Source organism: Staurois parvus, unplaced genomic scaffold (genome assembly GCF_062004578.1).
Source record: "Staurois parvus isolate SC_StPar_1 unplaced genomic scaffold, SC_StPar_1.0 ptg000087l, whole genome shotgun sequence".
Classification (NCBI taxonomy): Eukaryota; Metazoa; Chordata; class Amphibia; order Anura; family Ranidae; genus Staurois; species Staurois parvus.
The window spans coordinates 1,147,484-1,161,803 of record NW_028317883.1 but is presented as its reverse complement, the minus strand read 5'-3'; the positions used below and the strand labels follow the sequence as shown (position 1 = coordinate 1,161,803).

The window sequence follows — 14,320 nt, the reverse complement described above, 5'->3', positions numbered from 1 at the left end:
ATGTGCTGACGTCATGCCACTCCTTCCGGAACTAGGATAAGCAGCTATTTTAGTAAGTCTGGACTGATTGTTTGATATCGCCACGTGGTTATTTTAATTGCTATGCACCAAATTAAAGCAGAAGTTCACCCAAAACTTAGCTAACTCTAAACCTACTCGCAGCCACATTCTAGAAGACCTGCTGAATGATAGGGGATCAAATACTTATTTCCCTCATGAACAAGCAAATCAGTGCATAATTTGTTAGACATGCATTTCTTTTGAATTTTTTGTTGCTATTCTGTCTCTGTGTTACAATACACCTACCATTCGATTTTTAGACTGATCATTTCTTTGTGAGTGGGCAAACATTCAAAATCAGCAGGGGATCAAATACTTATTTCCTTCACTGTAGGTTTTGGCTGAACTTCTACTTTAAGTGTCTTAGCTTAAGCATTCAAAAGTCTAATTCACATATTCATGGAAACAAAAGAGGAAATTCTGAATAAGGTTACTATAGACTGACAGGTGAGAAAAAGCTGATCATGAGTAAATTTTAGACAAGACTACAGATGTTGAAAGCCCGTCACAGTGAACTGTAAGGACAGTTAGGTTAAAGGCTGAAGCTCAGGCTTCCTTCCAAAACCAGTGCCCTTTCCTGCAGGGATGTCACCTCCACCTTGTCTTCCTTAGCTCCCGGCTGTATGGAACCAACTGTACAAAAAGCAAGTTGTAGAATACATAATGTACAATAGCCAAGTTCAAGAGCTGCACAAGACAGGGTACACTTACTTTAAAGTGAAATGATACTCCAATTCAAACGTAAAAAAAGTCTTGCTTAATGCCAGACAGGTAAAGATGCCACTATTGCCTTTGTCAGACAAGCTCCTTCTGTGCCTCTCTCTCATAGACACTCACCTTGTTACTAGTGCCTGACATTTACTGCTTTCCTGGCTAAACCCAGACAACTGTCAGTTCCCGATAAGACTGTCTAAATGGGCAGCATGGGAACTCTTATAGGACAGGGGAATGACAGTATACAGTCGTGTGAAAAAATTAGGTCCCCACCCTCCCCGATGTTTTCAGCATATTTAAAACAGGTAAATATTAGAGCTTCACTCATATACTGCCCACATAGTACTTGAATTCATACAAGCAAAGGTAAATTTGCTTTGTAATAACAAAAATATCAATAGATTTAATAGTGAGTTCTGGAGAAAAAAAAAAAAAAAGTACACCCTTTGCCTCAGAAGCCAATATTGTCCTCTTTAGCAGGCTGGTCTTCATGTAAGCAGTATGTGCTCACCAGCTTTTGACATCAACTTTGTGAAATTTTTTAACCTCTTCTCCATGCAAAATTCCCTCAGCTGCAAGAGGTTTGTGGGTTTCCCTGCATGAACTGCCCCGTTTACTTTCTCCTATAACATTTCAATGCAATTCAAATCAGGCCTTTGACTAGGCCTCATGATTTTCCACATAAACCCTCCATGTTTGTGCAAACGTCTAATCCAGAGAAAACCCCTAAAAGTATGGACAAACTGATAATGGGTAATAATAAATGATTGGATAAGTTGATTTTGGTCATCATCATTTCAATGTGAACATGTAGACATCCCAATCTTTTGACATAAAGGTATGGACTATGAAAGCCCACCCAAGTTAGCTCTGGAGAATGTACTGCTGAAATATGGCAGATGACAAAAACTTAAGATACAACATCCCAGCAGCCACGTTACCAAAATGAAAAGCATCTGCCATTCTTCAGTACACAGATTTGAGTGATTATTTTTAAAATGTCCAAAACCTCAATTTGCCTTTTTTTATCTGTGTACCTGCAATCTTGATGTTAAGGTTTGCATCGAGCAATAAATTCTCAGCCTTCAGATCTCGGTGCACAATGTTCCTGCAGTGACAAAAATGAACTGCGGTAACAATTTGCTTAAACTTCTTGCGTGCTTCTTTCTCTGCCATGCGCCCGTGAGCCACCAGGTGATCTGTGAAAGAGAAAAAAAAAGTAAGTGCTAAAGTCTACAAAAACAAGTACAAGTCAAGTGAATCAGACAAATTACTTGAAGGGGTGGGGGGGTAACTTCAGTCAACTTTCATATAGACACAAGCTATCCTAATTGTCAACTTACACTTTTCATTACTGACACACTTGGATAACAAAGGTTTTTGTGTGTAAATTAGATGCACATAAGGCATGTTCTGAATCCAGTTACTCAAAGACTCTGCATGATATACCAACCACCCTAGCAATCAGTGTCTGCCACCCCTCTCTGTTAACCCCTCCACTGGCTTCCGATCACTCAATGAATTAAATTCAAAATACAAACAATAACTTACAAAGTCATCCCCAACTCTCCCCCCCCCCCCCCTCCTTGTCTCAAAATACTAACCAAACTGTTCTCTTAGCTCCTCCCAATGCTCCCCTCCAGAACTTCTCCCATGCTATGGAACTCCCTACCTCAATCCATCTGACTATCTCCACTTTTAGGCGATCCTCAAAAGCCCTTCTCAGAGAAGCCTATCCTGCCCCCACCTAACAACTGGACTTTTATTTTCTCCATCAGCTCATCACCCACAATCATTACCTTTTGTATCACTTGCCCCTCCCTTTTTAGATTGTAAGCTCTAATGAGCAGGGTCCTCTGACTCCTCCTGTATTAAACTGTATCTTTGTCTCTGCCCTCCTGTTGGAGAGCACTGCGCAAACTGTTGGGGCTAATATAACTCTTATATAATAACATAAAAAATATAGGTATGACCGTGATAAATTAGCTGTCCGCTCTGCTGCCCAAAGATTTTTTAGCATGGTGGTGAAGTAGTTCCTCATACTTGTACAAGCTACTAACACCTTCCTCAGTACCCACCACCCAAAAGACATAATGGCATAATAGTTTTGTCCCACCTACTATAAAAGATTCACTTTGTTGGCATATTATAATGCACGTTAAAACATAAAAATGCATAAAAGCCATGCTAAAATATATCAAAACATATAAAAAGTACTTGAAAACCGTCTAGATTTAAAAATGCTATAGTTATAGCTGTGTTAGAGAAACACTGAAGACAGAGAACATGTATGTCTCTGTATGTGAGATCCATGTATGATACATACAGCTCATATCACACGCTCACATAAGGCAATGGACTTAACATGGCATGCAGCCACAATTCACATTAAAATGTAATTCCAGTAACAAATATATTATAAATTATACAAATTTCATAGAGGATACTCCAGTACAGAAAACTCATCATTTGCTCTCTAACACCTCATTCATACAGGGGCCAAGGCCCATACAGTGTGGACGCATACTGTCTGCATTCAGGGCCATGCATTCCACCCCTACAAGTCTTTCAAACGTGGATGTGCAGGTGAGTCCATACAGCCAATGTGTCTCCATTCAATAACATTGGCTACCTGCACACAGATCTAGACCAACAAACACCTCATTCTCTCAGTACGGATGGGCTTCTGTGCCTGTGTGAATGAGGACTGAAGTATTCCTATGCAATAAGACTGTTTTTAAGTGAAAGGTTGCAAACATAGTGAGCACTGCAATGTAGACCAGATGCCTGCTAGATGTCCTGTATTGTGCAGACGCATGGTAGACAGACCTGGCAGCTAAGCATCATCAATCAGCTGGACACATCTATGTATGGGCACGGTTAGGAGGAAGTGTTATTTATAATATACAGTACATTCAGAATCCTGAATATAGTAATAAACTATAGATTACTGCCAAAAGTGATAAAACTGCCACGGTTTTACTATATATTTGCCTGTCCACTGCTGCAATTTCCGCTTTCAGGTTCAAAAACATATTTAAAAAAAAAACACACAACAACAAAGTTTGCAGTTCTCCATTGTCGGTTAACCAACTGTCAGTGGTCATCTAACCCAGTAACAAATTAGCAATAGCCAGACAGGAAGCTAATGACATCCTCAAAACTTTTCACCATTGAAAAAAGGTATACAAAAAATAAATTCATGAACAGAATGTTTTGTGGTGTTCTGGAGCAAATGTGAAAATAGACAGTGAGGATAATATGGAAAATGCAATGCACAGAGCCAAAAAAGAGGCTCTGTGCCTTGTGATTGAGGACATCACAAAAGTAAACAGTACTATTGCTTATATTTGAGACTCTCTTTCTTCTCACAATAGAAGAATGATCTATAAAAAAAGATAATAAAGAGTAGGTAGAGGCAGATTTAGTTATTTGTTTGATATAAAACAAGGGGTGATATAAAAACAAGGGAATGGCAGTGGGCAGGGATTAGCCCTGAATGTGCTACTTCAGATAATTTTGTTTTCTGAACTCCTTCCCTTGTGGTCACCAACACAGGAAGCGAAGGGTAATCTCCCCAATGGGGACAGAAATGACTAAATAAAAAACACAAGAGAGGATATAATTCAGGTCAGTGTTTGCCAAACAACCCACACAAAACTAAAGCTATACATATACATGTTATATCCCTTGCAATTATAGAATAGCTGTTGTTCCTGGCAGAAATGTACTCTGCTTGGGATTTCCTGTAGCTTACTGAAACAGTTTCTTTATAGACTAAAAAAAAAAAAAACACAGGAATTGGTGTCAGCCCTGCCCAGTTTTCTTTTGCTAAACTACAGAATATCTGCCCCTTTCTTAACTCCACAACAAAGCTTAGGAGGTGTTTTGTAGTCCATAGGAGATAGCCGAGTAGACTCCTTGAGATACCAATGACAAAAGAGTACATGAAATGATCGGCTCACAAAATTTCTGGCAAAATCAACGAAAAATGTTTTTGTTTTTTTTTCACTTAAGACATTTTAATGGCATATTTACCAGACCAAACAAGAAATCCACTGTTAGGGTTTCCATACATACAGGAAAATACAGTATGTTTGTCCATGCTCCTTTAGGGCTGTTTATTATTCACATTTTCAAGATTTCAAGACAGAAGGATTTGCTGATGAGTAGAAATTTACAGAAAAATCATCTGGGTTATAGTGGACAGATCTAGAAGTTGAACAGTGTGTATATTTGGTGTTTGCTTCTAAATGGGCCAACATAATATAATGTAAATGGGTACTATCAGCTCCGTGATTGCAACAAAAATGACAAGCCAAGTTATTATATGCCAACCTTCCTATTATATGACCAGAAAAATGGTTCAAGACAAGGAAGGCCAAGGATATCCCCTATGGCCTATGCCATTCCAGGCGGAGAGTCCCTACACCATCCCATGAGAGTCTGCAGACAATGCAATTATGGATCTAATTACATTGGAAATACTACACTATTGGCACTTTCTTTCCTTTGGCCCCAATTTGAGGGGCTATTAGATCCATAAATACAGCCTTTACTGCATTCAACATCCAGAGGAGGAAGCCATACATCCAGGCGGTCTACCACATCCTAAAGGAGTCCTCTGAGCCCAGCTGATCACTGCTTGATGACAACTTTTCCCTGAGGAATACTGTACCCACTGTGTTACATCTTGGTTGATGGATACATTATGCGCATTTCCTATGCGCGGTCGTTGAGTGTGCATTTCTCATTTCCTCTGTCACAAGCCATTATGAGATATCTATAGCTGGGGAAGTGTTCGATTGGTACCGCGCATAAGTTGATTTATTGAACGAACTTTCAAACAAACTTATATTTTGAGGATTATCCATTTAGAGCTGCACTTTATATTTTACCATTTGTAGGACGTGATGCGGATTCCCTCGAGTGCTTTAGCTGCTTTTATTTACTTCTATTTTAGGAGCGCTCGCTTTATTTTATTAGCCAGAAAATGACTGTTCTGAGATGCCATTAGACAGCTCAAATCACAAACAATGTACAGAGCTGATCAAAGTGGCTCAGTACCTTATGGTTGCTGTGATGATCAATCACAGTAATCATATATGTAAACAACCATAGGGATGGAGCACAGCCCTGGACCTGTAAAGCACCCTGCAGCTAACTACACATGCTGCACAATGTGACAATATTAACATTGAAGCAAGATTCAGTGCCTGAACCAACAATACAGGCTGCCCCTGCATCGTGGGAGCCAGGTATGGCTCACAAGGTTTCACTGAGGTGGCACTGATTTGGACACACTGCCTCTATTGCTGAATTAGAAGACAGTGAGGAATCAACTGAAGAGTTAATAGAAAAATTCAAAGTAAAATAAACTAGTGAAACAAATCATTTCTCCATAAGAGAGAGGAAGTCCATCACTTTAGGACAAAAAAACAAGGTCTCACATTGTGAGACCAGGAAGAGTGACTAAAGCTTTTTCAGTGTCCTGTCACCTGAACCCAAGGGTCTATGTTAGCGGTGCTCAACCTTTTGAAAAGGGGGGGGGGGGCACTTAAGTGACTTGGCAACCAGTTGCGGGCCACAATGAAATGAAATGGTTCAGAATTACATTTTTTTATTGTGAAAAGCATAATGAACATTTTCCTTCTGCAGTAACTGAGTGGAGGAGGGAGGGAGAGGAGTAGAAGCTGGTTTTCAGCGGTTGCAAGAGGAAAATCGAGAGGAACAGTTCCTGTATACAGTGGGGAAAATAATTATTTCATCCTCTGCAGATTTTGTAAGTTTGCCCACTTACAAAGAAATTAAGGGTCTATAATTTTTTATCTTGTGTGTATTTTAAATGATAGAGACAGAATATCAACCAAAAGTCCAGAAAAAAAAACATGAAACAATGTTTTAAATTGATTTGCAGTTCAGTGAGTAAAATAAGTATTTGATCCCCAAGCAAAACATGACTTGGTACTTAGTGGAGAAACCCTTGTTGGCAAGCACAGAGGTAAGACGTTAATTGTGGTTAGTTACCAGGTTTGCACACATCTCAGGAGGAATTTTGGTCCACTCTTCTTTACAGATCTTCTCTAAATCCTTAAGGTTTTAGCTGTCCCTTGGCAACGCGAGGTTTCAGCTCCCTCCATAAATTTTCTATAGAGTTAAGGTCTGGAGACTGGTTAGGCCACTCCATGACCTTAAAGTGCTTCTTCTTGAGCCACCCCTTTGTTGGTTTGGCGGTATGGTTTGGGTCATTGTCATGCTGGAACACCCATCTACGACCCATCTTCAGTGTTCTTGCTGGGGGAAGAAGGTTCTCATCCAAGATTTTACAATACATGGTCCCATCCATTGGCACCTCAATGCGGCAAAATCGGCCTGTACCTTTAGCAGAGAAACAGCCCCAAAGCATAAAGTTTCCACCTCCGTGCTTGACTGTAGGGATGTGTTCTTAGGGTCATAGTAAGCATTTTTCTTCCTCCAAACACGGTGAATCAAGTTAATACCAAAAAGCTCAATTTTGGTCTCATCTGACCACAGCACTTTCTCCCAAACCTTCTCCAAATAATTTTGATGTTCATTGGCTTCAGACATGCCTGTACATGTGCCTTCTTGAGGAGGGGGATCTTGCGGGTGCTGCAGAATTTAAATCCATGGCGGCATATTGTGTTATCAATGTTTTTTTTGGTGACTGTGGTCCCAACTGCCTTGAGATCATTCACAAGTTCCTCCCGTGTAGTTCTGGGCTGATTCCTCACTTTTCTTATGATCATCCTTACCCCATGAGGCGAAATCTTGCAAATCTCCAGTTGTCTCCTTCTCACCAAGCTTCTTTCTGATAGTCTTGTAGCCCATTCCAGCCTTGTGCAGGTATACAATCTTGTCCCTGATGTCCTTTTGACAGCTCTTTGGTTTTGCCCATGAAGGCGATGTTTGAATGGAAGAAAGATTCTGTGGACAGGTGTCTTATACACATAACGAGTTGTCATTAGGAGCACCTTCATAAAATTGACAGGAATAATCTGTGTACCACATGAGCACAACGCCAGTCTGTGGGAACCAGAGTTATTGTTGGTTGGTAGGGGATCAAATACTTATTTTACTAACTGAACTGCAACTCAATTTATAACATATGTACTGTGTGTTTTCTGGATTTTCGGTTGATATTCTGTCTCTACCATTTAAAATGTACCTATGATAAAGCATTATAGACCCTTCATTTATTTGTAAGTGGGCAAATTAACTAAATCTGCAGGGGATCAAATAATTATTTTGCCCACTGCTTTCACACTGATGTGCAGGTGCAGCGCAGCTTTCCTGACGGTTCGCTGCGCTTTGCCATTGACTTCTTTTATATCATGTGGGTGTGGTGCACTTTCAGAAAGTTCACTAAACCCACACTATATAATAGAAGTCTATGGCTCAGTGCAGGAAAGCCGCATGTACACTGATCGGCACACACAGATCAGTGTGAAAGCAGCCTAATAGTTGTTAACCCTTTAATAGGTGCTAATATGCCCATTGCAAAAGCACAGTGTATGTGATGTTTAATACACTGACCTTCTTTTCCTCTTCCAGCTTCTGCTGGCATTCTCTCTGTCTTCAGGCTACTAGAAAGGTCCCAGACAAATTGCACTGGATATCAACACCTGGGACAGCCGAGGAAGCACCAGCTCATGCGGCTCTTGCCCTCTCCATGGCCAACTGCTTCCTCTGCTGCTGGCTCAATGCACTCTGGTGCTCTGGGTTGGTGGGTCGGCAAGCCCAGAGCACGATCACAGTGTTGCCATCCCGGGCATGCAATTCAATGGTTTGATGTCGAGGGCCACATCAGAGGGCTCAGAGGGCCATAGGCTCAGCACCCCTGGTATATGTATGTCTATCTTGTGTCCTCTAATGTACAATTAACCACTTCATCTCCAGAAGCTTTTACCCCCTTCATGACCAGGCCATTTTTCTCTTTCTAGTACTGCGCTAATTTAACTGGCAATTGTACGGCCATGCAACACTGTACACAAACAAAAAAATTATATCATTTTTTCCACACAAATAGAGCTTTCTTTTGGTGGTAATTGATCACCACCGGCTTTTTTATTTTTTAACATATACAGTAAACAAAAAAAATCAAAAATTAAGGAAAAAAAACACAACATTTTTTAGTTTCTGCTATAAAATATATCCCAAAAAAATTCTTATATTTAGGCCAAAACGTATTCTGCTACATGTCTTCGGTAAGAAAAAAAAAATATTCCTACTAAGTGTATATTGATTGGTTTATGTGAAAGTTAAATCATCTACAAACTATGGTATAGATACTGTTTTGTATTTGTTCTTTTAATATTAGAAATGGCAGTGCTCCGCGGCTTATAGTGGAACTAGGATACAGTGCGGTGCACAATCTGACACTGGGTGGCAACTTACTGACACCACCAGTGACACTAATATAGTGATCAGTGATAATACTATACACTGTCACTGTACTAATGTACTGTAATACTGGGAAGGGGTTAACGTGTGTATCATGTGCTACTTTGTACTAGAAATCTCTTTGTTCTTCCTCCCAGCTTTCCAGGAAGAAGAATCAAAGATCATTTCCCCTGTACAAAGCCCTGTGCTGATTGTCAACACAGGTGGCTGTGAATGGACACAGCCGATCAGCAGGTCCTGGCCATGAATCATTAGCTGGGACCTGCTGACCAAATCCCACTGTGTCTAATGAGAGGGAGTAGGCAGGTGGAGGCAGCACACCCTGTACCTGGATGAGGCCAGCGACTTACAGGTATGTTGCTGGGCTTGTACGGGCCATGGATCAGCTGGATATTGCGGGAAGGCAGTCCTGAAAATATGAGTTTATCTTTGGGTGTCTACATTCCAAAAAGGGGTCATTTTGAGGGTCTTCGTCGTGTTCTGGCATTTTTGTGTCTTATAACAGAAAGTAAAAGAACCAGGTTTTTTTTCATACATTATCATCAGTGGTTATTAAGTACACCAAAAGAAAGCTTTGTGCATCTTAAAAAAAATATCTATATATATATATATATATATATATATATATATATATAAAATGTATTATGGTATAGTGTTGCAAGACCGAGTTATTATCTGTTAAACCATCACAGCACTGAAAACTGAATGAATTGCTTGGTAATAAACGACTATTACAGTCTGGTACTGAAGTGGTTAATCAAGTTTTAAGCTGTGCTAAAGCTTACTGAAGCCAGCTAGCTGCATGTTCATTGTGGACTCTCATTCAGACCTGTGTTTCTTATCCCTGGGCCTCATGCATAGATGCTGTTCCTAAACTCACGCATACATAAACTTTTATCAGAGTTTAGGAGCATCAGGGTAAATACTCTTCTCCTGAGCACAGAAGAATCGAGTTAAGGAGAGGAGAGTTTTGGAAGAAAACGCATGTAAACGCATCTAAAGAAGCGTTAGTGCTAGGCACATTTAACGTTTAAGTGTTAATTCATTTCAATGGCTGGAATAATTGATTTATTCTGGCCAATTAAATGAATTCAAGCCCAAGCACTTGATGAGGCTAAACCCAGTACACACTATTACCAATGTCAACAGTTTTTCTGATTCCAGGAGAAAGGCACCTAGGGAGCGTCCAGTTTGTATGAACCCTTAAACTGGAGCTGAAGGTTGCTTAGCTACCTACAGCTTTTTGAAAACTTAGCAAATGCTCTGTAAAAGCTTGCTGTAGGTACAGCTCTTATACAAACTGAAGCCTGTGTGAACATATGGAGCCTATGGAAAGTCGCTCTCAAAAACACAAAACAGAAAGGTTTTTTTCTGCCTCTAAATGCTGAGCTCAAAAAACGCCTCTATGTGCATGGACACATAGGAAAACATTAGTTGCTTCTACAGGCAAAACACTAAACTCCTCTAGGAGCAGGTTTTTTAAATCAGTGTGCATGGAGCCTAAAAGTGTCAGATCTGCAACTAAACCTTTCTGGCTGTAAGAGTAAAATTGAACTTGCAGAAGTTTCCTTAAAATGACACTAAACTTTCTTCCTCTCCTGCCCTTGTTGCACAGTCCCCTATTCCCCCTGGGTCTGACACAACCTCAGGCTTTTGCCTGGTGGCCTGCTCACAGCTATTCCCATGTATGTCACTTTTTGAACTCTCATTTGTTTCCTTCCTGGTCCTCTATTTGCGTAGTCCATGGAGCTCCACTGGCAGAATGGTATCATTATGCACAACTCAGACATTGGATTTCCTCCCTTTGTTGTGATTCCATCTTTCCTTTTAGGGAAACACTGTTTGAACATGTTTGCCAACACTCCCCTGGAGCCAGGGGCACCATCTCTCTACTTTATTCACATCTTCTCTTGGCATGTTCTCCTCGCCCCCATCCCTATGTTTCAAAATGGGAATGTGATCTTACTGTCTTACTAGCCCCAAAGGTTTGAAGTAGGGCCTGGTCAGCTGTGGCCAAATGTTCTTTTAATACCACCATGGAAGCGGCATATAAGGCCCTTCTCCGATGGTACTGGGTCCCAGCACGGATTGCCCAAGCAAACCTGACCTGTGGCGATCGCTGTTTTAGAGGTTGCGAAATCCAGGGAGACAAGCTTCACGTATGGTGGAAGTGCCCACGATTAGTGGGCTTTTGGTCCAGAGTATATAGTCTATTGTTGACCCTTTTTCACTCTACTTACCGTAGAGATCCTAGTCATGTGCTCCTCCATTGCCCACTCCCTGGCCTTCTCTCCCACCAGCAAAGATCGGCTACCTATCTTTTTATAGCGGCTAAAAGGTCCATTGCTAGGGCCTAAAGAAGCCAACTGTTCAGTTTGCGGAGGTGAGGACTATTATGATCACCCTAATGATTCACGAAAAAATGTTGAGTATTCCTAATGACTCTCATCCTTGGTTCCTGAAAATTTGGAGCCCTTGGTGGTCTTACGCTCATCCTTCACTTCCTGAATACAGTTTGGGTTTGCACCAATTTTAGCGCTCAGGTTCTCTCAATACTGTCTCTTTGATCTTTTCTTCATCTTTTTTGCTTCCTAGGTTTCCTTTCTCCTCGCTTCTCTGGGAGGTTATCTCCCCTTCCTCTCCCACAGCTCTCCACCGTGATTTACCTCAGCTGAGTATTTTACTCAGGTTCATCTCACTCTAATTAGGGAATGTTCTGGTTGAAGGCTATTCTGTTTATGTGTCGTTGTTTGTACTGCCTATTTGACAATCATTCTTTTCTAAATGATTGTACTTTGTTATTACCTCAAACACGAAAAAAGTGAAAAACCAATAAAAAATAATTGCACAAGAAAATGACACTAAAACAATGTTTAATTGCTATTACCCTTTCTATTTATATATAAAGAGCATGCCACTGCATTTCATTTAATATAAAATAGCATCTGAGTACCTTATTTAATCATTGCTGTTCAGTCTTCATGTGAAGTTTCCTATGCTCAGGGAAAGATCCGGAGGAGGCATTTCTAGCACTCTGCTGATGTATGCTCTATAACAGCACTGGACTATGAATCTGTGTCTGCACATCGCTGATTGGTGCGCACACACAAAAAAAAAAATTTCAGAATAGAGAATCAAATTAATAGCAACTAATTGTTTTAATGCCTGTTCACACAAGAACACAATGCGGGAAACTCACGTTTTGTGCATGTTCCCCACACCGCACTCAAAAAGTAACTGCAATTGCAATCTGCAGTGGATGTCGATGTTACGTTTCTGACACCCCAAATGCAGGCCACAAATGCAATGATTTTGCCTTAAGAGGGTTGCATGGTACAAAATTACTACGCGATCCGGTTGCAGTGAGTGTTTTTTTTTCCCCATAGTATTACATGCACTACTTTTGGTGTAGTCCAGTGCAATTCAATCCATTCAAAATGAATGGGTTTAAAAAGCACTGCACTACATGTGAGTCGCACTGGAACGTTCAGTGCATTTCTGTACGATTCCTGGAGTGGCCCTTAAGGCTTATTACAAATCTATATTTCAAAGCAATTATTTTTCCCAATAACATGGTGTAGGCGGAGTTTAAGCTGACTTAACAATAGCTTTCACTTTGTTTACACTAACGATATCTGGAGAAGATTCTGCCAATCACAGACTTGTGTCATGCCCCTCCAGCCTGTGTCTATAAAGTGTATGTGCTGGGACTAAAAAAGGAGAAGCCTCCATCAATCACCATCTTATATCCTGCCCCCATAATGTTTAGCAATACAAGGACATGGAAGAGGAGGGAGGGACTGCCATTTAACAGTGTGTGTACGCGTGCATATGTCATGGGGCTGCACAGATAAAAAGAAAAACGGGGAATTTAACAGCTTAGAAGAGATATGAAACTGCAGCATGCTCAGTAGATATGGCAACAACTGGTCTTCACAATCTCAGGCTGCAGAGGGGACACAGACAGAGGGAGGGACAGTGAACAGCAGAATCAACATTTTATTTACAATCTATAGAAAACAAATGCTCTAGTGCAAAGGGAGTATGAACACAATATATTATACCATGTATTGACATTTATAATGATTTGGGTTTAACGATACTTTAAGTCACATGCTTCAGGGAATAACATTCACTGCACTTAATGGTAATATATGCAAACTGCTGTAGGCATTATCTACTTCTACAGGCCTATAGCAAAACACGGTGAAGTAAAGGCTATAGAAAAGAATGAGAAGTAGCTTCAAAGTGATTTCCATCTGGTGGGACCTGCATTACAAATTCACTGACGTAAATTGGTCTTTACTATTTAGTAAAAGCTAACCACAGCACACTTTTTCCCTTTGTTTCATGATAGGGGAACCTGGCATTTTGCTAACATTTCCATTCTCTGGTATCTGGAATAAAAACATTTTCAAGAAATGATCTGAATTACTTGCAAGTTGAAGCATATTGTCAGTTCATTGGAGACCTAACATTTAACACTTGCTACTAGTCTGGCAGAGAGCGGACTGCAGCTGACTGTTACTTGACACCCCAACATTAGGACCTAAAAGTGATCCAATTCACTGCAACTTTTATTAAGCCAACTGTGTGTCCAGCATTCATCCTGCATTGCTGTAAAGATGGGAGAGCACTGATCCTATTTATAGGGGTGGTTGCTGGAGGAATGCAAGAAAACCAAAGTTTTTCTCTGCAGTGGGAATATTTGGATAGCCAGGAGGCGGGTGCAAGAGAGGCAAAGAGATGGTTTAACAAGGAGGGTTCAGAACATGATGTTCAGCCAAGTAAATGGGGGCACTGGGATCCCCTAAGACCTTCAGAAATTAGGCCACTCTGGTAGTAGTTGAATGTTTCCTTCCTAATCCCTCTTTTTTGTTTTTAATCCCCTGCAGTACTCTAGCTGAAATTCCATGACTGTTATTCTATGTAACTAAGTGATAAAGACAACTTGATGACTTGATGTAGCATTACACGCTGTACTCTAATAGTGAACTGGACTCATTTCATGTCTCTTGCAGATTCCTGCGTGATCCTCCATAGCCCCCACCGGCAGTGAATGGGTTAAACAATGTTATGACTCCCACACACCATACATCCTGTTTACAATGTCAGGCTGCTGCTG

At 40.7% G+C, this 14,320-nt stretch overlaps 1 protein-coding gene across 2 annotated transcripts in view; it reads right to left on the bottom strand.

The window, feature by feature from the left end:
- SIK3 (SIK family kinase 3) overlaps nt 1–14,320 on the bottom strand; it is a 229,702-nt gene that overhangs the window by 100,927 nt on the left and 114,455 nt on the right. For both annotated transcript variants that reach the window (XM_089670146.1, XM_089670147.1), the window contains exon 4: nt 1,812–1,973. In XM_089670146.1, the coding sequence (XP_089526272.1) occupies nt 1,812–1,973 (162 nt within the window). The remainder of the gene's footprint in view (nt 1–1,811; nt 1,974–14,320) is intronic.